This window comes from Chiloscyllium plagiosum, unplaced genomic scaffold, assembly GCF_037043375.1.
Source record: "Chiloscyllium plagiosum isolate Xiang-an unplaced genomic scaffold, Cpla_swu_hap1 HiC_scaffold_17, whole genome shotgun sequence".
Lineage (NCBI taxonomy): Eukaryota > Metazoa > Chordata > Chondrichthyes > Orectolobiformes > Hemiscylliidae > Chiloscyllium > Chiloscyllium plagiosum.
The window spans coordinates 4,971,682-4,997,684 of NW_028270155.1; the positions used below are offsets into that span (position 1 = coordinate 4,971,682).

Below are 26,003 nucleotides of genomic sequence, written 5' to 3' on the forward strand. Positions count from 1 at the left end.
TGCAGCGGGTCAAGAAGGCAGCTCAGCCCCACCTTCTCAAGGGGCAACTGGGACGGGCAAGAAATGCTGGGCCCAGCCAGCAATGTCCACATCCCACGAGTGAATGAAAATACTCCTTGACAAAGGTGATCCTGTCATTGTTTGAGAAAAATAGAGAATCTGTGTTGTTATTGGAAGCTGTTCTTGTTACAGCTGCAAGGTGTGAAATGTATGTATTTGTACTCACCAGGGAATGAAGGAAGAGTATACAAATGCTGAGTTTTACAGTTCACTCAGTGAGTCTGTGACAATATACACTTTCAGCTGCCTGCTGTAAATCGGAATCACAGATAGTAGCCATGGAAACACCATCAACCCATCATTAACCCCTTGTTTATAACCTAATGGTGGTCAGGTCCCAAGCTGGGGTTTGAACCGGGATCTTTAGGCACACAGGTGGAGACACAGCCCAGTGGGCCACCGAAATACACAAGTTCAGGAGGGGCTTTTACTCCTGAACACAACAGGCTTGAGAATCTGAGATCACCTCCTGGAGATCTGCTGAGGGATGTGGGATCGCATCCTGGAGAACTCAGGTACCTGCTGAGGAATGTGAGATCTCAGAGGAAGGGCATGGGGGATATGGGCAGGTCAGGGAGAGAAGACACAGAGTCTTTGCCAGACAAATCACAATGGGAATCAGAGTGAGAGAAAGAACAGGGTGAGAGAGTAAAGAAGGAAGTGGAGGAAAGAGAGATTGATAAACGTGAAAAACAGAGAGACAGGAAGGGAGAGAGAGAGAAAGGGAGGGAGAGAGAGAGAGTGAGAGTGAGAGTGATTGTGTGTGCGTGTTTGTGTGTGTGTGTGTGTGTGAGAGAGAGAGAGAAAGAGACAGCGTGTGAGGGAGAGAGAGAGGGAGAGAGGGTGGGGGGAGAGAGGGAGAGAGAGAGTGAGGGAAAGAGAGAGAGTGAGGGAGACAGAGAGTGGGGGACAGGGAGAGAGAGGGGGACAGGGAGAGAGAAAGAGTGAGGGAAAGAGTTTGAAAGTAACAAACAGAAAGACATTTTTCCAAGTGCTTCCATTCACCTCAGAAGAAGGAGACGTGTGCTGGTTTACTGAAAAGGAAGAAATCGATGGAGGAGATGGAGTGTACGAGTCTCTATCTCCCCACGACTGTCCTGATGGGCCACTAGTTATTGTTCACTGCTGAAAGTCATTTACACTTATAATCGTGCCTTTAATGTAATAAAATGGCCAAGGATTTTCCCAAGGGTTTTGTTAACCACATAATGACTGTGATCCAAACGAGGAGATATTAGATCAGCTGATGAAAAGCTTTGTCAATGATATTGGTTTTAAAAGCTTTCTAAAGTAGGAAAGGGTGTGAGAGGTAGATAGACTTCGGGAGGAAATTCTAGAGTTTAAGGTCCAGGCAGCTGACCGGAGAGCTGCCAATCGTAAGACAATTAAACCTGGGGATGCTGAAGAGGGTGGAACTAGAGGAATCCTGATATCTTTGAAGGTTATATGGCAGGAGGAGATAACAGACATGGGGAGGGCTGAGCAAGGGGCTGTGGAGAGCTCTGAAAACCAGGGGAAGATATTCAGAATGGGAGACTGTCTTGGGTGGGCAGAGTGTAGGGTGAATGAGACTTTGTTTGGGGCGGCATGGTGGCTCAGTGGTTAGCACTGCTGCCTCACACCACCAGGGACTCGAGTTTGATTCCAGCCTCGGGCAACTGTCTGTGTGGAGTTGGCACATTTTCCCCATGTCTGCGTGAGTTTCCTCTGCATGTTCTGATTTCCTCCCACAATCACAAAGATGTGCAGGTTAGGTGAATTGGCCATGATAAATTACCCATAGTGTTCAGGAATGTGTAGGTTAGGTGCATTAGACAGGGGTAAATGATGAGTCATAGGTTAGGGTAATGGGTCTGGGTGGGTTCCTGTTCGGAGGTCAGTGTGAACTTGTTGGGCCGAATGGCCTGTTCCTACACTATAGGTAATCTTTGATTCTATGAAGCCACAAGGTTCCTATGAGCTTGAGTTTGCACTTACCTGAGAAAGCCAGCCACACTGATCCTGTACTGAATCACCACAACAACGACATTACCATAACCGGCCAGGGCTGCCCCATGAAAGATAGAGCTCTTGCCCAGAATGAAGGCTCCTCCATGGATCCAGACCATAACCTGGGAGGCAGAGCGAGGGAGAAAGTGAAATTATCAGTGCTTACCAAACTGAGGAGCCCCAAGCTATCCAAACTGGATCAGGAAAAACAGAATTTCTTTCAATTGAATGTTTTAGACCCAATCCTCACCCATCCATGATCTGAAAGTCACAGCCAGAAGCTGATTGGCTGCTCCTTTACTCAGTTGCTTCGAGGCAGATCAGAGCTGCTCGGTTAACCTCGACGGTATCACTCACTGGCCATTCCCTAGCGAATGGATCAAATGATACAGCTCAGGAGCTTGCTCAGACCCACGGTAACAAGGGTCCTGGGGACAGTAGACTGGGAGCAGCATGGGGGAAGGTGATTGGTAAAAGGATGTGAGGGGGACACAAGGAAACCCCTTCCCATCCAGAGCAGGCAGAATCCATCGTCCAGTCCAGTCATGGATACAGAAACAATCAATTCATTGGAAAGGAACTTGGATCCATAAAGGAATTAGGAGAAAGTGAGGACTGCAGATGTTGGAGATCAGAGTTGAGAGTGTGGTGCTGGAAAAGCACAGCAGGTCAGGCAGCATCCGAGGAGCAGGAGAATCGAAGCTTTGGGCAAAAGCCCTTCATCAGGAATGGGGCTTGTCAGCCGGGGGGCTGAGAGATAAATGGGAAGGGAATGGGGCTGGGGATAGATAGCTGGGAATGTGATAGGTGGATGTAGGTGGGTGAGAAGGTGGTAGGTCGGTGAGGAGGTTGGAGTGGATAGGTGGCAAGGAAGATGGACAGGTAGGACATTTTAAGGTAGCAGTGCCGAATTGGAAGGTGGGATAAGGTGGAACTTGCAGGGTACAGACAAAGGCCTGTAGTGGGATACTGGGATTTACAAAAACATATTTTATTGAATCAACTTAGACTTATACAGCCATAGAGATGTACAGCATGGAAACAGACCTTTCAGTCCAACTCATCCATGCTCAGGTTGAGGTTCTGGATGTAAGTTTTCTCACTGAGCTGGAAGGTTCGTTTTCAGACGTTTTGTCACCCTACTGGGTATTGCACTGAAGATGTTACCAAGTATGGTGACGAAACATCTGAAAATGAACTTTCCAGCTCAGCGAGCAAACCTACATCCTTAGGTCACTTTTATATCTTTCCCCTTTTTTTCTAAACCTATGCCCTCTAGTTCTGCACTCCCCCACCCAGGAAAAAGACTTTGTTTATTTATCCTATCCATGCCCCTCATGATTTTATAAACCTCTATAAGGTCACCCCTCAGCCTCCGACGCTCCAGGGAAAACAGCCCCAGCCTGTTCAACCTCTCCCATAGCTCAAATCCTCCAACCCTGGAAACATCCTTGTAAATCTTGTCTGAACTCTTTCAAGTTTCACAACATCCTTCTGATAGGAAGGAGACCAGAATTGCACACAACATTCCAAAAGTGGCCTAACCAATGTCCTGTACAGCTGCAACATGACCTCCCAACTTCTGTACTCAATACTCTGACCAATAAAGGAAAGCATACCAAACGCCTTCTTCACTATCCAATGTACCTGTCCAGCCTATCCTATTTGTTAAGAAGGCATATGGTGTGTTAGGTTTCATTGGTAGAGGGATTGAGTTCCGGAGCCCTGATGTCATGCTGCAACTGTACAAAACATCAGTGTGGCTGCACTTGGAATATTGTGTACAGTTCTAGTCCCCATATTTCAGGAAGGATGTGGAAGTATTGGAAAAGGTGCAGAGGAGATTTACCAGGATGTTGCCTGGTCTGGAGGGAAGGTCTTATGAGGAAAGGCTGAGAGACTTGGGTCTGTTCTCATTGGAGAGAAGAAGGCTAAGAGGGGATTTGATACAGACATACAAGATGATCAGAGGGTTAGATAGGGTGGACAGTTAAAGTCCTTTTCCTAGGTTGATGGTGTCAGCTTGTATGAGGGGGCATAGCTATAAATTGAGGGGTGATAGATTCAAAATAGATGTCAGAGGCAGGTTTTTCACTCGGAGTGGTAAGGGTGTGGAATGTCCTGCCTGCCAATGTAGTTAACTCAGCCACATTAGGGGCATTTAAACAATCCTTGGATAAGCACATGGATGATGATGGGATAGTGTAGGGGGATGGGCTTAGATTAGTTCACACTAATCCTTATGCTTGTCCTTACTACCCTTCTTAAACAGTGACCCCACATTAGCCAACCTCCAGTCTTCCAGCACCTCACCTGACTGATAAGACTACAGGGTAGAAAAACAACTCGGGAAACGTCTGCTGCAGACTTTGTGATAAGGGATGGAAAAATACTGACTGTTTAGAATGTGAACCTCGTGACTCTTTAGAGCTATAGAGGGGAGGGACTTGTCCTGTATTTAATCAGAAACATTGTTAGCCTCGGGGCGCCTTTTTCTCAGAAGGGTGCCCAACTCTGCAGACTTGCTAATAAAACTTTGTTTTCCTGAATTTGTCTAGAGCGATTATTGAGAAGCGATTTTCGTTTCTAACAATCGATGATATAAATATCTCAGCAAGAGGCCCAGCAATCACTTCTCTAGCTTCCCACAGAGTTCTAGGGTACACCTGATCAGGTCCTGGGGATTTATCCACCTTCCTGCATTTCAAGACATCCAGCACTTGCTCCTCTGTAATATGGATATTTTTCAAGATGTTACCATCTATTTCCCCACATTCTATATCTTTCATGTCCTTTTCCACAGTAAATACTGATGCAAAATACTCGTTTCGTATCTCCCCCATCTCCTGCAGCTCCACACAAAGGCCGCCTTGCTGATCTTTGAGGGGCCCTATTCTCTCCCTAGTTACCTTTTTGTCCTTAATGTATTTGTAAAAACCCTTTGGATTCTCCTTAAACTCTATTTGCCAAAGCTATCTCATGTCCCCGTTTTGCCCTCCTGTTTTCCCTCTAAAGTATACTCCTACTTCCTTTATACTCGTCTAAGGATTATCTCGATCTATCCTGTCAATATCTGACATATGCTTCCTTCTTTCTCGTAACCAAACCCTCCATTTCTTTAGTCATCCAGCATTCCCTATACCTACCAGCCTTTCCTTTCACCATAACAGGAATATACTTTCTCTGAACCCTCATTATCTCATTTCTGAAGGCTTCTTATTTTCCAGCCGTCCCTTTACCCACAAACATCTGCCCCCCAATCAGCTTTTGAAAGTTCTCACCTAAGGCCATCAAAATTGGCCTTTCTCCAATTGAGAACTTCAACTTTTAGATCTGGTCTATCTTTTTCCATCACTATTTTAAATCTAATAGAATTATGGTCGCTGGCCCTAAAGTGCTCCCCCACTGACACCTCAGTCATCTGCCCTGCCTTATTTCCCAAGAGTAGGTCAAGTTTTGCACCTTCTCCAGTAGGTACATCCCCATACTGAATCAGAAAATTGTCTTGTTCACACTTAACAAATTCCTTTCCATCTCAACCCTTAAACTATGGCAGTCCCAGTCTATGTTTGGAAAGTTAAAATCCCCTACCATAACCACCCTATTATTCTTACAGATAGCTGAGATCTCCTTACAAGTTTGTTTCTCAATTTCCCTCTGACTATTGGGGGGTCTATAATACAATCCCAGTAAGGTGCTCATCCCTTTCTTATTTCTCAGTTCCACCCAAATAACTTCTCTGGACGTATTTCTGGGAATATCCTCCCTCAGTACAGCTGTAATGCTATCCCTTATCAAAACCACCACTCCCCCTCCTCTCTTGCCTCCCTTTCTATCCTTCCTTTAACATTTGTATCCTGGAACATTAAGCTGCCAGTCCTGCCCATCCCTGAGCCATGTTTCTGTAATTGCTATGATATCCCAGTCCCATGTTCCTAACCACGCCCTGAGTTCATCTGCCTTCCCTGTTAGGCCCCTTGCATTGAAATAAAAGCAGTTTAATTTATCAGTCCACTTTGTTCTCTGCTTTGTCGCTGCCTGCCCTGACTGTTTGACTCACTTCTTTTCTCAACTGTAGCAGTCTCAGATTGATCTCTTTCCTCACTATCTCCCTGGGTCCCACCCCCCACCTTACTAGTTTAAATCCTCCTGAGCAGCTCTAGCAAATTTCCCTGCCAGTATATTAGTCCCCTTCCAATTTAGGTGCAATCCATCCTTCTTGTACAGATCACTTCTACCCAAAAAGAGATTCCAATGATTGAAAAATGTGAATCCTTCTCCCATACACCAGCTCCTCAGCCATGCATTCATCTGCTCTATCTTCCTATTCCTGCCCTCATTAGTTCATAGCACTGGGAGTAATCTAGATATTACTACTCTTGAGGACCTTCTTTTTAAATTCCTGTCTAACTCTCTGTAATCTCCCTTCAGAATCTCAACCTTTTCCCTCCCTATGTCATTGGTTCCAATGTGGACAATGACCTCCTGCTGGCCCCTCTCCCCGTTGAGAACATTCTGCACCATCTCTAAGACACCCTTGATCCTGGCACCAGGGAGGCAAAGCACCACTCTGACTTTTCGCTGCTGGTCACAGGAATGTCTGTCTATGCCTTTGACTAGAGAGTCCCCGAACACAATCGATCGCTTGGAATCCAATGTGTCCCTCATTGCATTAGAGCCTTGACTGTTCGTGCTACATTCCCTTGAGAATCCATCACTCCCATACTTGTTTGAAATGGAGATAGCCACGGAAGACTGCTGCACTACCTGCCTAGCTTTCCTGGAGTTAACCCATCTGAGATACTGTATCTATGGCTTTCCCCTCTTCCTATAACTGCCACCCATCACACCCCGTGTTCTTGTAAATTCATCATTGCCTCTAATCGCTCCAACTGATCCATTCAATCTGACAGGATTTGCAACCAATGGCATTTGTTGCGGATCAGCAATATTATTGCTGCCCTCTGGAGCAGTTGGGACTTGAACCAGGTCTCCCTGGTCCAGAGGTAGGAATGCTACCATAACACCACAAGAGTCCTATGTGGATTAGAATGGATGAGAACAGGTGGTTTATTGTACTGGGCTGGCACAGATATGACACATTGAATGGCCTCTTCCTGTGCTGTAACGTTTTGAAGGCTCTATGTTCACACTTCCCTTCCTCCCCCTCCGCAGCTCCTCACTCATTCATCCCATTCCCGATTGAACATTCCTATCGGATCTGCTTCCACTGTCCCTCCAGGCAGCACCTTCCAGATTACAACAACTCGCCACATGGTGGAAAGTATCTCTTCCCATCTCCCAACAAAAGCCTGTGTGCCAGCGGGCTGGTCAAGAATATTTTGTCTGCAAAAGTTAGGAACCCTGTTGATGTGAACAGTCAATCACACTGAGATTTCCCTCTCTCTCAGGAGTCAGGAAGCTCTTCAGCCTTTTGTTCCCTCACTATCCCCGGATCATTCCCACTCAGTCAGAAGTCACATGACAGGCGGCATGGTGGCTCAGTGGTCAGCACTGCTGCCTCACAGCGCCAGAGATCCTCGGGCGACTGTCTGTGTGGAGTTTGCACATTCTCCCCGTGTCTGCGTGGGTTTCCTCCGGGTGTTCCAGGTTCCTCCCACAATCCAAAAATGTGCAGGTTAGGTGAATTGGCCATGCTAAATTGCACACAGTGTTAGGTGCATTAGTCTGTGGGAAATGTGTCTGGGTGGTTACTTTTCGGAGGGTCAGTGTGGACTTGTTGGGCCAAATGGCCTGTTTCCACACTGTAGGGAATCTAATCTAATCGATACCAATTTATAGTCCAACAGGTTTATTTGAAATCACAAGTTTTCGGAGCATCACTAACCCTAACCCTATCTCATCGCTCTGAAAGCTTATAATTTCAATTGAACCTGTTGGACTGTAGCCTGGTGTCTTGTGACTTCTGACCTTGTCCACCCCAGTCCAACACCGGCACCTCCACCCTGTTCCCACTCAGCAAAGCCAGAGGGATTTAAATGAATCCTACTGCTCCTGCTCCACAAATGATTGACTTACAGGTAGAGAGCTGTTCTGCTGTAAAGGATGGATTGGACTGTAGACACTGAGATACAGGCAGTCCTCACTGGCAGACACTGGGAAGGGCTCCAAACGCTTCCTGACTTTCTGCAGACACCTGGCAGTGTGAATGAGCAGGAAACATTTTTGTTATTATTCTTGAGAAAATTCACTGACCTGAAGCACTAACCATGTTTCTTTCTCCTGCACCCGCTCTGAGTAAGATCGAAAATTCCCTGCACTGATATATTTTCACCTGAGATGATTTGAAAATGTCTCCGAGTTTGCTCTCTGGCTCTGCCTGGTCAGTCTGTCCCTGACTTTGTCCATTACTTGGAATTACAGACAATTCACAGCACAGTCCCAGAACTGTCATAAAACCAGAAAAAACTTTGGATGCTGTATTTCAGAAACAAAAACAGAAATTATTGGAAAAACTCAACAGGTCTGGCATCAGCTGGAGTTCTCCCCGTGTCTGTGTGGGTTTCCTCCGGGTGCTCTGGTTTTCTCCCCCAGTCCAAAGATGTGCAGGTTAGGGTGGATCGGCCATGCTACAGTGTCCAGGGATGTGTAGGCTAGGTGGGGAATGCAGGGAAAAGGTAGGTGGATAAAACCAGGTGGGATACTCTTTGGAGGGCTGGTGTGGATATTTTGGACTGAATGGCCCTATCCACTCTGTAGGGATTCTATGGAGCATCTGTGGAGAGAAATCAGAGTTAACGTTTCGGATCCGGTGACCCTTCCCCAGAATGTCAGCCTGATGCCTCTGTGCTGCTTCCACACAAACTGATTCACCTCTGGGCTCATGTGCTTCAAGATGTGCTGTTTCTCTTTCAACGGACCAGCTTTTACTGAAGGGATTCCCAGCTGCTGGGGCCAGGGAGGAAGCCTCAGAAAGAGGGTTAGCAACACAAGGGGGTTGGCACGTGCTGGGGGAAGGTGGAGTGAGGTTGATCTATGAGCATTCAGTGGGAGTTTTAAAGCCAGCCCCCACCTGGATATAACCACGAGGTTTCGGGAAATCAAGCTGACCATGGGTCATGGTTTAAACATCAGAACTACGTTGAGATTCTGCACTCAGTCACCATCGTGTCCAGTGCTGGTGTTGTCAGGTTTATTTTGTAATCGAGAGCCTTGGGCTAATACTCTGGGAATGTGGATTAAAATCTCACCTTGGCAAATGGTGACGTTTGATTTAATTTAAAAATAAATCAGGAATGAGAAGCTGGCTTTCCTCGGAAATAAATCTGGCCCAGCCAAATAACACAGCCATCCTGTAACTGAGCACTAATTGTTTGGATCTATGTATGTTCCCTCTAATTCCGCCATGGGAATCTCTGAAGACCATCCAGTAGCAGTGGCTGGAGAATCCAGGAAGTGAAGCTGTCAGAGCAGTGATTAGTGCGAGCAGAGGGACAGGCTGACCATAGAGTCATACAGCAGTGAAACAGACCCTTCAGCTCACCCAGTCCAAGCTGAACATCATCTCAAACATCATCAGCTCACCAGGAGCATCCAGAATAAGGTGGGTGAACTTGCAGCATGGGTTGGTACCTGGGACTTCGATGTTGTGGCCATTTTGAAGACATGGATAGAGCAGGGACAGGAATGGTTGTTGCAGTTTCCAGGATTTAGATGTTTCAATAAGAACAGAGAAGATGGTAAAAGAGGGGGAGGTGTGGCATTATTGGTCAAGGACAGTATTACAGTTGCAGAAAGAAGGTTTGGGGACTCGTCAACTGAGGTAGTATGGGCTAAGGTTAGAAACAGGAAAGGAGACGTCACCCTGTTGGGAGTTTTCTATAGACCTCCGAATAGTTCCAGAGATGTAGAGGAAAGGATAGCAAAGATGATTCTCAACAGGAGTGAGAGAGACAGGGTAGTTGTCATGGGGGACTTCAACTTTCCAAATATTGACTGGGAACACGACAGTACAAGTACTATAGATGGGTCAGGTTTTGTCCAGTGTGTGCAGGACGGCTTCCTGACATAGTACGTAGACAGGCCAACAAGGAGCGAAGCCACATTAGATTTGGTCCTAGGTAATGAGCCCGGTTAGGTGTTAGACTTGGAAGTAGGTGAGCACTTTGGTGATAGCGATCACAATTCTGTGATGTTTACTTTAGTGATGGAAAGGGATAGGTATATACCACTGGACAAGAGCTACGGCTGGGGGGAAGGCAATTACGATACGATTAGGCAAGATTTAGGAAGCATAGGATGGAGAAGGAAACTGCAGGGGATGGGCACAATAGAAATGTGGAGCTTATTCAAGGAAAAGCTCCTGTGTGTCCTAGATAAGTATGTACCTGTCAGGCAGGGAGGAAGCTGTACAGCGCGGGAGTCGTGGTTTACAAAGTGGAATCTCTGGTCAAGTGGAGGAAGAAGGTTTGTTAGGATGAGATTTGAAGGCTCAGTTAGGGCGCTTGAGGGTTACAAGGTAGCCAGGAAAGAGCTAAAGAGAGAGCTCAGAAGAACCAGGAGGAGACATGAGAAGTTGTTGGCGGATAGGATCAGGGTAAACCCTAAGGCTTTCTATAGGTATTTAAGGAATAAAAGAATGACGAGAGTAACATTAGGGCTAATCAAGGATAGTAGTGGGAAGTTGTGTGTGGAGTCAGAGGAGATAGGGGAAGCACTAAATGAATAGTTTTCAGCAGTATTCACTCTAGAAAATGACAATGTTGTTGAGGAGAATACTGAGATACAGGCTACTAGACTAGGGGTGGGATTGAGGTTCACAAGGAGGAGATATTAGAAATCCTGCAGAATGTGAAAATAGATAAGTCCCCTGGGCCGGATGGGATCTATCCTAGGATCCTCTGGGAAGCAAGGGAAGAGATTGCCGAGCCTTTGGCATTGATCTTCAAATTATCATTGTCCACAGGAATAGTGCCTGAAGACTGGAGGATAGCAAATGTGGTTCCCTTGTTCAAGAAGGGGAGTGGAGACAATCCTGGTAATTACAGACCAGTGAGTCTCACTTCAGTAGTTGGTAAAGTGTTTGAAAAAGTTATAAGAGATAGGATTTATAATCATCTAGAAAAGAATAATTTAATAGTCAGCACGGTTTTGTGAAGGGTAGGTCGTGCCTCACAAACCTTATTGAGTTCTTTGAGAAGGTGACCAAAGAGGTAGATGAGAGTAAACCGGTTGATGTGGTGTATATGAATTTCAGCAAGGCATTCGATAAGGTTCCCCACAGTAGGCTATTGTACAAAATGCGGAGGAATGGGATTGTGGGAGATATAGCAGTTTTGGATCAGTAATTGGCTTGCTGAAAGAAGACAGAGGGTGGTGGTTGATGGGAAATGTTCATCCTGGAGTCCAATTACCAGTGGTGTACAGCAAGGGTCAGTGATGGGTCCACTGCTGTTCATCAGTTTTATAAACGACCTGGATGAGGGTGTAGAAGGGTGGGTTAGTAAATTTGCAGACGACACTAAGGTCGGTGGAGTTGTGGATAGTGCCGAAGGATGTTGTAGGTTACAGAGAGACATAGATAAGCTGCAGAGCTGGGCTGAGAGGTGGCAAATGGAGTTTAATGCGGACAAGTGTGAGGTGATTCACTTTGGTCGGAGTAACTGGAATGCAAAGTACTGGGCTAATGGTAAGATTCTTGGTAGTGTAGATGAGCAGAGAGATCTCAGTGTCCAGGTACACAGATCCTTGAAAGTTGCCACCCAGGTTGACAGGGTTGTTAAGAAGGCATACAGTGTTTTAGCTTTTATTAATAGAGGGATCGAGTTCCAGAATCATGAGACTATGCTACAGCTGTACAAAACTCTGGTGCAGCTGCACTTGGAGTATTGTGTACAGTTCTGGTCACCCCATTATAAGAAGGATGTGAAAGCTTTGGAAAGGGTGCAGAGGAGATTTACTAGGATGTTGGCTGGTATGGAGGGGAGGTCTTACAAGGAAAGGCTGAGGGACTTGAGGCTGTTTTCATTGGAGAGAAGGAGGTTGGGAGGTGACTTAATAGAGACATATAAGATAATCAGAGGGTTAGATAGGGTGGCCAGGGAGAGCCTTTTTCCAAGAATAGTGACGGCGAGCACGAAGGGGCATAGCTATAAATTAAGGGGTGATAGATATAGGACAGATGTCAGAGATAGTTTCTTTACTCAGAGAATAGTAAGGGTATGGAATGCTTTGCCTGCAACGGTAGTAGATTCGCCATCTTTTAGTACATTTAAGTCGTCATTGGACAAGCATATGGACGTACTTGGAATAGTGTAGGTTAGATGGGTTTCAGATTAGTATGTCAGGTCAGTGCAACATCGAGGGCCGAAGGGCCTGTACTGTGCTGTAATGTTCTATATTCTATGTTCAAACTAAACCAGTCCCACTTGCCTGCGCTTGGTCCATATCCCTCCAAACATTTCCTATTCATGTACTTCTCCAAACGTCTTTTAAACATTGTAATGCTACCCACATCCACCACTTCCTCTGGCAGTTCATTCCACACACCAATCACTATCTCTGTAAAAAAATGGCCCTCATGTCTGCTTTAAATTTTTCTCCTCTCATCTTAAAATATACCCCCTAGTCTTGAAATCCCCCACCCTAGGGGAAAAGCACCTATCATTTGCATTATCTATACCCCTCATTATTTTACAAACCTCTGTAATGTCACCCCTCAACCTCCTACACTCTTGTGAAAAAAGATGTCTCTCCAGCATCCAGCATCTCACAACCCTCAATTCCCAGCAGTATCTTGGTTACCAGATTAATAATATCCTTCCTCGAACAGGGTGATCAGACCACTCCAAGAGGATACTTGATAGGAGTTACCTCATTGCTCTGAATGACAGACAGACCAGACTGGATCAGGATTTCCATCCCTAAATCAACCCAGCTGTGTTTTTATAAAAACAGAAACTAGAAGCAGGATCAGGCCACTTGGCCCCTCAGGCCTGGTGTACCATTTAATCTGATGATGGTTGATCCTCTATCACAGTGTGACATTTCCCCCTTTTCCCCTCCCTCCTTGAAGCCTTTAATATCTGACAATTTATCATGCTCTCCCTTGATGAGGCCGGCATGGCCTTTTGAGGTGGAGGACTCCACAGACTCTGGGTGAAGAAATTATTCTTCATCTCCATCCGGAATGGCGTACCTCATATCCTGAGACTGTGCCCCCTGATTCTAGACTCTCCATCCAGTGAAAACACCCTCCCTGCGTGTAGTCTTTCCTGCCCTATTAGAATTTTATACATTTTAATCCGATCCCCTTCCGTCCTCTTAAACTCCAGTGAATACGGGCCCAGTCAAACCACTCTCTTCCCCAGCCTGCCATCCCTGGTATCAGCCGAGTGAACCTCCTCTGCACTCCCTCTTTTCGAATTACAACTTTTCTTAGGTCGGGAAGTGAAAGCTACACTGAATGATGCAGGCGTGGTCTGACTAAGACCCGGCCTCACTGAAGTACGACACACATCCTAAACCATGGAAGACACTATACAGACAGAGAGATTCTCCCTTTGCTCTTTGCCCCCTAAATGTTTCTCTTTCAAATGAAGAAATCAGTTCAGTGTGTGAAATGTTTGAGTGTGATGTAAGTTGGTGCTGTATGTTTGAAGAATGAGGGATGATTCCTACATTGGCGGGTGCTTTGTTACATTGCGGATTCCTGTCCATGGCTCTGGTTTCTTGGGAGGAGCAAACCTCAGGGCCCCCACAGGAGGTGCTGCGAATGGGATTCCGAGGTAGCCAAAGACTGCCCTGGGAATCCCTTCGACCTCCTGCTGTTCTCCCCGAATGAGGCCACCCTCGATTCTGACCACAGGCCGGAGGTGATCGGTTCCTGCAAGAAAGTAACCGTTAGCTGATGGTGAACTAGCTCGCAATTCAAAATCCTCTCGCACATCACACTCACGCTCCATGGCTCTCTCACACACCTTCACTCTCCCACTCTCTCCAGCCTTTCATCACAACAACAGCTTGCACTTGTGTGGTGCCTGCAACATGGCAAATGCTAAATGCTTTCAAAACATAAGTAAAATCCACACTTGTGTCGCTGTCCCTCAGGATTACGATGCAAGAAATCAGACTCCTGAAAAAGAATTCCAATTTGTGTAGCATGAGACAAGGGTACTGATTGGTTGGGCCATTGTTGCCATGCAGATGTAACAGTTGACTGTCAATCTTATCTCACAAACCAGTGGGTAGACCCTGATTAGTCAAAATGTTGCCAAGGGTACGCTGCAGTAATTGGCTGCTTCTATATTTTAGTGCTGGTCTGACTCCAGTACGTAGGCCATTTGCTCCAAAAGCTGGTGGATTATATCAAAGCCACATGCTGATGACCACTGGCAATGGGCAGTGTGCCAATCGTGCTCAGCCAGTTCATGTTCACAAGCCTCAGAACACCATATCCAACATTAGATATGATGGTACTGTTGGACAGTATTTATTAAATAAACCAGACTGTGCTGAAACACCAATTTATGATTATCAGTCAGGCTCACAGTGTTATGTATTTGCGTGTGTTAGATGCTACATGTATTGACACCCAAGGCCCTGTTTTAAACAGGAGAGAGGAATTTGTACAGACATAGAGACAGCCAATTGCTGAGGCATTCCCATGGCAACATCCTGAGCAATCAGAATCAACCCATCTGTTCTGGGAATTAAGATTGGCAGTTAACTGCTCCCACTGTATCTTCAGCCCAGCCTATCAGCACTCTCCTCTCATGCTGTCTAAACTGGTGTTCCTCTCTCAACTCTGTTTCCTGTGCGTGAGAGATGAGCAGTGTACAATGAAAAGCTGCAGTTTTGTGTTTTGGGTAGTTTCGGCAAAGTTTCAGCCCTGTATGACCAAGCGACTCTTTATAACAAAATATCCCAATGCTCTTCATGGGGTAATTTGCAAATGGGAATCTCACCAACCATATCATAATCAATTTCAATTCTGATCTTTTCTTTAAATGCACATATTAATACAAAGTATAGTAAGCTGCTCACTGAGGCTAAGGGTACGACAGAGATACGAAATAAATATTTTGCTTCTGTCTTTACCAAATTTGAAGATGTTGACAGTGGCTCAGTTGAAAATGTGGGTGTTGAGCAACTGAGCAGTGCAGGGATAGATAAAGAGGAGGTGTTAAAAAGCTGGCACACTCCAGGTAGAAAAGTCGCCAGGTCTGAATGGGATACGTCCAAGATTGCTGAGAGAAGGAAGGGAGCAAACTGTGGAGCTTGTTGACAGAACCTTTCCAGACTGCTCTGAAATCAGGATTAGTCCCGGTGAACTGGAGGATTGCAAATGTGACACCGTTGTTTAAGAAAGGGACAAAGGATAAACTCAGAAAACTACAGACCTGTCAGCTTAGCATCAATTGTGGGAAACTGATGGAGGCCATAATACAGGATAAGTTAAAATACACTTAGAGAAAAATGAGTTAATACTAAACAGTCAACATGGCTTTGTCAAGAGCAGGTCATGTCTGACAAATTTAATTGAGGTCTTTGACGAGGTGACACAGGCAGTGGATGAGGGTAGTGCTGGGGATGTTGTATATTTGGACTCTCAGAAAGCATTTAATACAGTGCCATATGGCAGCTTGGTTAGCAAATGAGAAATGTTTGGGATTGATGGGTCTTTGGCAGCATGGATTAGAAATTGGCTAAAAGATCGGAAACAGAGGGGAGGTATAGATGGGCATTTCTCAGATTGGAGAGGAGTTCAACGTAGTATTCCCCTGAGGTTGGTGTGGGGACCCTTGTTTGTTCTGATTTAAATAAATGATTTGGAGATGGGTACTGAAGGCAAAATCTCTAAATTTGCAGATGATATGATGCCAGGGAGAAGAGTGACTTATGAGAATGATGCTGAGCAATTTCAGAGACATTGATATGTTGGCCAAATGGACAGACACCTGGAAGATGAATTCCAATGCAGAGAAATGTGAGGGAATGCATCTGGTAGAAGCAGCACCGAGACATTACAGGCCTCAATGGGATAACTCTGAGGGGAGTACAGGAGCAGAGGGACCTTGGGGCTCACTTACATGATTCTCTGAAGGTGACCAGGCAAGCTGAAACAGTTGTTAATAGGTTTTATAGGATCCTTGGGTTTATAATTGGAGGCTTAGAGTATAAAATCAAGGAAGTGATGCTGAACCTCTACCAGTCATTGGTCAGACCACATTTGGAGTAATGTGTTCAGTTCTGGACACCTTATTTAAGGAAGTTTGTTAAGACCCTGGAGACAGTTCAAAGGGGATTTACCTGAATGATAACATAAATGAGGGATTTTAGATCCAAGGAAAGGAGAGAAAGATTGGGCTTATTCTCCTTGGAGCAGAGAAGATTATGAAGTGACCTCATTAAAGTGTTCAAAATGATGAAGAACTTTGACAAGGTAAAGAAGGATATTTTATTTGCATGAGTTGATATATCAGTAACTAGGGCTTAAATTTCAAGAGTGCAAACATGAGAGCTCAGAGTTAGGTGAGGAGAAGCTTCTTTACCCTGAGAGTTGTTAGGATTTCGAACATGTTGCCTGCGAGAGTGGGGGAGGCAGATTCTGTCGGAGGTTTCAAAAGAGAGCTGGATGGATATTTAAAAGTTTTTAATCAGAAGGCTATGGAGATGGGGCTGGAGAGTGGGACGAGCTGGGTAGTTCTTTCAGAAGCTGGCACTGAAATGATTGGTCAAATGGCCTCCTTCTGTCCTTCTAAAATACAATTTTTAAAGCTATGCTTTTTAAATTACTCCATCACAGGATGTGGACGTCACAGGCTGGCAGAATTTATTGCCTGTCCCTTTATTTAAATGTTCCATACTTCGAGCGACTCCACTCATACAACAATCTGAGATATCGTCAGTAAAAATCAGAATGGCACCTGAGGGGTTGTTGGCTCTGCAGGGATTGGAGCGAGGATTAATCATGGCTCATACTCTCCATCATCATTTTCTGCAACTTCATAAAGAGTAACAGGGTGTTCCTTACTGAAGGTAGGGGTGAGTTGCCTCCTTGACCCCCTGCAATCCATGTGCTGTGGGTTCACCCACAATGCCTTTAGTGAGTGCATTCCAGGATTCTGACCCAGTGACACTGAAGGAATGGCAACATATTTCCAAGTCATGATAGTGAGTGACTTGGAGGGGGAACTCGCAGGGGCTGGTGGAAGTAGCCATAGGTTTGGAAGGTGCTGTCTGAGGATCTTTGGTGAATTTCTGCAGTGTATCTTGTAGATAGTACCCACTGCTGTTACTGAGGCATTAGTGGTGGCAGGAGTGGATGTGGATAGGGTCACAACCAAGTGGGCTGTTTTGTTTTGGGTTGTGTTGAGTTTCTCAAATACTGTTGGAGAAATGTGGAGAGTATTTAAATGGTGAGTCCAGTTCAATTTCTGGTCGATGATATCAGCATGTTGATAGTGAGGGAATCAGTGATAGTAATGCCATTGAATGTCAAGGGGGTAATGGTTAGATTCTCCTTTGGTGGGGAGGGAAACTGAGAGACGCTTGCAATGTGTAAACGTTATTTGTCAGTTATCAGGCCAAAGCAGTATGTTTTCTGAAGTGCAACAAGTTACGAAATAGACACACAACACTTCGGTATCTGAGGGGTTGCAATCATCAATGAACATCCCCACTTCTGACCTTGTGCTGAAGGGAAGTTATTGTAGTGTTGGGCTCAAAAATGATATCTTCAAACCTGACTATTAAGGGTTAATTGGACAAGACAATGAGCAATTGAAGCAAAGTGGAAAAATACATGGAAATAGACCTGGTGGAAAACAGCAGCTCCTTGTGGTGAAAGGTAACTGCATATCCTTGATTGTTTGTGGGAATCTAGTTTTTGATGGAGTTAACACGGAGCAGCTTGGAGATGTTTCTGACTTGTTTTCCACACAATTGAGTTAGCGAGTTTTGAGAAGATTTGTAGCTCAGGTTGAGGTTCTGGATGTAGGTTTGCTCACTGAGCTGGAAGGTTCATTTTCAGACGTTTCGTCACCACACTAGGTAACATCATCAGTGAGCCACGGATGAAGCACTGGTGGCATGGCCCGCTTTCTATTTGTGTTTAGGTTTTCTTGGGTTTGATGATGTCATTTCCAGTTCTGTTTCTCAGGGGGTGGTAAATGGGAACCAACTCAAACTCTATCAACAAACACATTGACTTGGATCCCATTTACCACCCCCTGAGAAACAGAACTGGAAATGACATCACCAAACCCAAGAAAACCTCAACATATAAATAGAAAGTGGGCCATCCCACCAGTGCTTCAGCAAGAGGCTCACTGAAGATGTTACCTAGTACGGTGATGAAATATCTGAAAATGAACCTTCCAGCTCAGTGAGCAAACCTACATCCAGAACACAGTGGAGTGTCTGGAAAAGGGACTGAGATGGAGAGATAGCATGTAATCAGAACAGAATTAATATCAGGGATCTCCCCACCAGACTGTGGTTTAAGGACCGGGGCTGTGGAAATTGAGATCGCACTCCAAAGGCCAGCCATGCCCAGTGGGCAGAGGCTGGTGAAACCCACCTGTGAGATGTGCCAGGAGTATTTAAATTAATAAGTTCACTTGTTAGGTTGCATCTATTTACATTAGAACAAACTCATAAATCTGCTTTATATCAAAGTGCACGTCTTCTTGTAATCATTTTGATCAGATTTTTTAGAACCCACCCATTAAGTACTATCAGCCTCACAATACAGTCACTGATGAAGCAGCTGAAGATGGTTGAGCCTGGGACGGTGCTCTGAGAAATTCTTGTGGGAGAGAAACATGAGCGGAACATGATTTGTAATTTAGTCCGTCTCTGCAAACTGTAGGAGTGGGGGTTGGGAACCGGACCATGTCATATCAACATACCAAGTCCCAGGTTGATAATTCTTGATTTAAATCTCTTTGAATCTGCAGGCTAACAAAATACTAGGAGCCAAGTGTGGATTGGGAGATAGACACTGTGACCTGGATTCTGTTTGGGACCTTTGTTCTGAAACCACAGGAGTGAGCTGGTTTTGAAACAAGTGCAAACTTTGCAAATTGATTGGAGAGCAAGATAAGCACAGAGCGAGTTAGTCATTTACAGCAAAGGTCATCATTAATGCTGGACAGACAGAGTCAGAGATCTCCTTCCAATCGACATGGCTGCTGGGATAGGAATCACCTGGGTTGGCCAATGTTTGAAAGGGGCCGCTCTGGAAAGATCGTCTGTGTTATTTGAGGTGCCATTAAAGTTCCTTTGCATTGGAGAAAGAGAGATGCTTGTTGCTCTTTGACAGGTGTGGTAGACTGGAAGGATTCAGAATGCTAAATGGGGATGTGCTGGCAGCACAGTGGTGTATACAGGCAGGAGGGAGTTGCCCTGGGAGACAACAACATTGACTCCAGACACCATAAAGGCTCATGGCTTCAGGTTAAACATGGCAAGGAATCCTCCTGCTGATTACCAAGTACTGCCTTTGCTGATGAATCAGTACTCCTCCATGTTGAATAATTCAATGATGTTACCATCACTGAATCCCCCACTGTCAACATCCTGGGCGTTACTATTGATCAGAAACTCAACTGGACACACCACATAAACACAGTGGCTTCAAGAGCAGGTCAGAGGTTAAAAATACTGGGTGTGTAACTCACCTCCTGACTCCTTAAAGCCTGTCCACCATCTACAAGGCACAAGTCAGGAGTGTGATGGAATACTCCCCACTTGCCTGGATAGGGGCAGCTCCAACAACACTCAAGAAGCTTGACACCATCCAGGTCAAAGCAGCCCACATGATCGGCACCACAAATACTCACTCCCTCCAACACCGACGCTCAGTAGCAGCAGTGTGTACTATCTACAAGATGCACTGCAGTGTCTCTGGGTCAAAATCCTGTACTTCCCTCCCTAAGAGCATTGTGGGTCTACTCACAGCACATGGACTGCAGCGGTTCAAGAAGGCAGCTCACCCCCACTTTCTCAAGGGGCAACTATGGACGGGTAATAAATACTGGCCCAGTCAGCAACACCCACATCCCACAAAATGAGGGATACACTGAGGGTGGAAAGGGCACAAGATGTCCTCTGGGTGGGGGATTTCACTGTCCCAGCACCAAGCGTGGCTCAGCAGCAGCATTACTGATCGAACTGGCTGGGTCCTAAAGGCCATAGCTGCTAGACTGGGTTTGAGGCGAAGGAAGACTGGGTGAAGGAACCAAGAGGAAAATACATACTTGACCTTATCCTTACCAACCTGCTGGCTGCAGATACATCTGTCCTTGACAGTATCGATAAGAGTGACCACTGTACAATCCTTATGAAGACAAAGTCCCACCTTCATCTTCAGAATGCCCTCCATTGTGTTGTATGGCACTATCACCGTGCTAAATGGGACAGACTTCAAACAGATCTAGCAGATCAAGACTGTGTGTCCATGGGGCGCTGTGGGTCATCAACAGCAGCAGAATTGTACTCCAGCACAATCTGTAACCTCATGGCCTGGCATATCCCCCACTCAACCATTACCACCAACCCTGGTTCAATGGAGAGTGCAGGGGGAGTATGCCAGGAACAGCACCATGTTTATGTGAAAATGAATTTCCAGTTTGCGGGCTCCAGTTGCCTCCCTTTTACCACAGACAGGCAATCCTTTCACACGATCATCCTCCCCTCAGGGTAATCCTCAGGGTTCTCTGCTTCTTCCTGGAGAAAAGGCTTGAATCGTTCCCTTCCAGCACCACCCTCCTCCCACTGGCCAAGTCCGCACCTTCAACAACGTCTCCTTCAACTCCTCTCACTCTGTTTAGTTCAAAGATGGTGCTATGGGCACCCGCATGGGCCCCAGTTCTGTCTCTTCACAGGGAACGAGAAACATTGCTTGTTCCAGTCCTATTCCAGGACCCTTCCCACAACTCTTTCTCCAGCACAGCGATGAAGTAATTGGTGCTGCTTCCCTCTCTCATCCAGAATTAGAAATGTTTGTCAATTTTGCTTTCAATTTCCACTCTGCTCTCACCTTCGCCAGGTCTATCTCTAACTCCTCCCTTCCTTCCTCAACATTACTGTTTCCCTTTCTAGGGATAAACTAGTCACTGATATCCACTACAAACCCACTGACTCCCACAGCTACCTGGGCTATACGTCCTCACACTTCTTCCTCGCCTGAGGATTTCTCAACACCATTGTCAACAGGGCCCTCTGCTGTGTCTGACCATCTCCTGCACTTCCACCCTCACCCCCTCCCACAACAGTGATAGGGTCCCCCTTGTTCTTACCTACCATCTCACCAGTATCCACATCCAGAAGACCACTAGCCGCCGTTTCTGCCACCTCCAGCTGAATGCCACACATTTTCCCCTCTTCTCCCCTGTCAGACTTGCGCATGGACCATTCCTTCCAGGACACCTTGGCCCAGTCCTCCTTTACTTCCATCACTTTCCCCTGCATCCGTCAAAGGTGTAACGTGTGCCCATTTCCCTCCTCCCTCCTCAGTATCCAAGGGCCCAGGTCAAGCAGTGCTTTACCTGCTCACAATGTGGTTTCCTCTACACTGGGGAAACAAAGTGTAGACTGCTTCACAGAGCATCCACATTCTGCCCACAAAAAAGACCCTGAGCTTCCAGTTGCCTGCCACTTTAACACCCCACCCTGTTCTGTGGGCAACATCTCTGTCTCAGGTTTGCTGCTGTGCTCCAGTGAAGCTCAGCACAGGCTGGAAGAACAACACCTCGTTTACCATTTGGGAACTCTGCAGCTTTCTGCAATTTCCAGGCTTGAGGCACCATGCCCCATGTCCTTACCCCAACCCCCACCCACCAGGCCTTGTTACCACATGGTCTGCTAATACATACAGCCCACTGTTAGTCCCCACTAGCAGCCATTCGTTCTCCCAGGCTGATCATTGTCCACTGCTTCATCTGTTCAGCTGTTCTTCTCTCTCTTTAGGGCCTCTCTCCAGCTATCATTTACTCCTTAACTCCCCCCCTATCTCCTGCACAAAAAAAAACTTTTTCTCAGCTACCATCAGTCCTGAGGAAGGGTCACTGGACCCAAAACGTTAACTCTGATTTCTCTCCACAGATGCTGCCAGACCTGCTGAGCTTTTCCGTTTCTGTGTCTGATTTCCAGCATTCGCAGTTCTTTTCGGTTTTATACCTGAAGATGAGATGTCAACCTGGTGAAGCTACCAAACAGGACTACTTGTGTACCAAACCCCATAAACAGCAAGTGATAGACAGAGCAAAGTCATTCCACAACCAACGGATCAGATCTAAGCGCTGCAGTCCTTCCACATCTGGTCATGAACGGTGATGGACAATTAACCTACTCACTGGAGGAGGAGGCTCCACAAATATCCCCATCCTCAAAGATGGAGGAGCCCAACATAGCAGTGCAAAGGAGAAGGCTGATGTATTCGCAGTAATCATCAGCCAGGAGTGCCGCGTGGATGATCCATCCTGGGCTCCTCCAGTGGTCCCCTGCATCACAGATGCCAGTCTTCAACCAATTTGATTCACTCCATGTGATGCCAAAAACCGGCTGGAGACAGTGGATACCTCAAAGGTGGTGGGCCCTGACAATATTCTGGCAATAATACTGAAGACTTGTGCTCCCGAACTTTCCACTCCCCTAACCAAGCTGTTGCAGTACAGTTACAACACTGGTATCCAGCTGACAATGTGGAAAATCAGAGTCAATGAGTGTGGCGCTGGAAAAGCACAGCAGGTCAGGCAGCATTCAAGGAGCAGGAGACTAGACATTTTGAGCAGAAGCTCTTCGTCAGGAGACCTTCTGAAGAACAGCTTATGCTTGAAACATCAATTCTCCTGCTCCTCGGATGCTGCCTGACCTGCTGTGCTTTTCCAGCACCACACTCTTCGACTCTGATCTCCAGCATCTGCAGCCCTCACTTTCTCCTAATGTGGAAAATTGCCTAGGTATGTCCCATACACAAAAAGCAGGACAAATCTAACACAGCCAATTACCACCCCATCAGTCTACTCTCCATCATTAGTAAAGTGATGGAAGCAGCTATCAAGCAGCACCTGCTCAGCAATAACCTGCTCAGTGATACACAGGATCACTCAGCTCCTGACCTCATTACAACCTTAGTTCAAACATGGACAAAGGAGCTGAATCCCAGAGGGGAGGGGAGAGGGACAGCCCTTGACATCAAGGCTGCATTCAACTGTGTGTGGCATCAGGGAACCCTCAGAAAACTAGAATCCATGGGAATCAGGGGACAAGCTCTCCGCTGGTTGGAGTCATACCTGACACATAGGAAGATGGCTGTGGTTGTTGGAGGTCAGTCATCTCAGCTCCAGGACATCTCTCAGGAGTTCCTCAGGGTAGTGTCCTAGACCCAACCATCTTCAGCAACTTCATCAATGACTTTCCCTCTATCAGTTGTGGGGATGTTCACCAATGATTGCACAATGTTCAGGGCCATTCGTGACTCCTCAGATACTGAAGCAGTCCCCCTGTCCAAATGTGCATCTACCTTGTTATAGACTAAGCCAGACCACTCAAAACATTCTTAAGCAGACAGCCCAGACCATAATTTTGGAATTGGTTTCCTTAAGTGTGCAGTGAAAATTACCCGGAGTGAGGTAGCTAGGTTGGCTACAAGGTTTTAAAACAAACAAAAATTTACTCACAAAATTACACAATGATACACAAAGAGCAGGATAAAGAACCCAGACAGAACTCAGACTATCCAAACTAGACTTAATTATGCTGTTCTGAACATACACACAACTGTCCCAATGAGCAAACCTCTTAACAACAGTAAAAAATGAAACAAATGCTTACAGGTTGAAGTTAGAATGGCAGAAGGAGAGAGTCTATCAGCCTGCTTCCACACAGCCCACTGCTGAAACTCCTTAACTAGTTCTGGACTGAACTGCTCAGCTTTCAGAATTGACCCCTCCCCTTCTATTATACAGGTCACATTTAAAACATGACCACTTTGGCCTGAGGTCTCATCTGTTTACATATAATCAAAAGGCCTCTCAAAATCCTTTCCATCTCTGCACCAAACCAGACTGATCGGAGCCCGGCCTGGTTTATTGCCCCTCTGAAAAAAATCAAGGACAGAGTCTCCTTGAGCCAAGGACAGCTTTTAGAAAAAAAAGATCTAGCTGTGCGACACTGCTCAAAATCCTTTTTTATCCCTGTACCAAACTAGTCTGATCAGAGCCCGACCTGTTTACGACCCTTCTGAAGAAAACCAAGGACGCAGTATCCTTGAGAAAAGGACCAGCTTTGTGACAACCTACAGCAGGAGCAAGGCAGCCAGTGATGTCCATGGCCCATGAATGAATTTAAATAGTTTCAAATGTGAAACAATTCAGACATTATAAACACAAATGTATGTCCCACAAACTGTGGAGTTCCCAAGTTGCAACTCTCTTTTTGAAAATGCTGCTTGAACTCTTTTGATCTGTTGTCCAAATATCTCCTTTTGTAATCTGATGTTCAGTTTTTGTTTCTTGTTCACATGAAGCAGCTTACAATGGTTTACTATGTTAAAGCTGCTATGACAGTGCAAACTGTTGTTCAATTGCTCCCTCCATCAAGTTGCCTTTTCAACAAGGGAGATAATACCCACCCTCTGTCTCATTCCACTGACACCGTTCAGGAGACGTTAGGAAGCACTTTTTTACACAAAGAATGGGAGAGGTTTGGAACTCTCTTCCACAAATTGCAGTGGATACTGAATCAGATCATTTTAATCTCAGACAAATTATCTTTTGTTAAGCAAAGGTATTTAGGGATATGAGCCAATGGCAGGTATATGGAGTTGGGACATGATCTCACTTAATGCTGGAACAGGCTCAAGGGGCTGAACGGCCTCCTTCTCTTCCTATCATTGACTCAACCCTCTCTGTGCAGTTGAACCTTTCACATATCTCTCCTCCCATTTTGTACCTGAACTGTACCCTACCCCAAGACTTTGTCTCCAAGCATTCCTGCTCAACAATCACCAGCAAACTGTCCTGGTGCATCCATGTTCTTGCTCTAGACAAGAAAGCACAGCAATGCCTCTACTTCCTCAGTAGGCTAAAGGAATTCAGCATGTCCATAAGGACTTTTACTACATGTTATAACTGCACCATAGAAAGCATCCCATCTGGATGCTTCACAGTGCAGTTTGTCAACTGCTTTTCCCAAAACCATAAGAAATAGCAGAGAGGTGTGAACACAGCCCAGTCCATCAGACAAACCAACCTTCTTCCCCACTGTTTTCAGACTTATGAATGGACCTCTCATATTACAGTAGATCTTTTACTGCAGCTTCTCTGTAGCTGTAACACTCTGTATTCAGTTCTATTATCTTCATGTACTTATGTGAGGTATGATTTGCCTGGATAGTAGCAAGAATAATACTTTTCACTGAACATCTCTATGACTCTATCTTGATACGTGACAATAGTAAATCAAATCAAATCAATGCAGGTATCTTCAATCAGAAACACGTCAGGCACAGGTGAGGGACTTAAATCTTATCTTCTGGTCCATGGGGTAACAGTACCGCTGTTCCAGAAGGTGCTTTAGAGGTTCAAACTCAAGATCTTGTTTTGGAGACGAGTTGTAGAGTAATGGCAGCGCAGGCAGTGGAATGTTCCTCCTGCCGGATGTTTGAGGTAGGGGTGACCACCGATACTCCTGCCGACTTCATCTGCAGGAAATGCAGTCAGATCCTGCTCCTCACAGAACGAGTTAGGGAACTGGAACTGGAGTTGGATGAACTGAGGATTATTCGAGAGGCTGAGAGGGTGATAGATAGAAGCTACAGGGACATAGCTACGCCAGAGAACAGAGGTAGCTGGGTAACAGTTAGAGGTGGGAAGGGGAGGAAGCAGGCAGTGCAGGGTTCCCCTGTGGTCGTTCCCCTAAACAATAACTATACCGCTTTGGATACTGTTGGGGGGGACGGCCTAGCAGGGGTAAGCTGCAGTGAC

General features: G+C 45.9%; 1 protein-coding gene and 1 non-coding gene across 3 annotated transcripts in view; both read right to left on the minus strand.

Annotated features, from left to right (window-relative positions):
- The window catches only part of LOC122558202 (cocaine esterase-like), a 145,417-nt gene that overhangs the window by 24,154 nt on the left and 95,260 nt on the right, over positions 1–26,003 (minus strand). For both annotated transcript variants that reach the window (XM_087995697.1, XM_043706527.2), the window contains 3 exons: positions 13,690–13,894; positions 8,089–8,206; positions 2,038–2,171 (listed from right to left, as the gene is read on the minus strand). In XM_087995697.1, the coding sequence (XP_087851823.1) occupies positions 2,038–2,171; positions 8,089–8,206; positions 13,690–13,894 (457 nt within the window). The remainder of the gene's footprint in view (positions 1–2,037; positions 2,172–8,088; positions 8,207–13,689; positions 13,895–26,003) is intronic.
- LOC122558753 (U8 small nucleolar RNA) lies at positions 16,925–17,050 on the minus strand. Its single transcript, XR_006314241.1, has one exon. It is a non-coding gene; the product is annotated as a U8 small nucleolar RNA (small nucleolar RNA).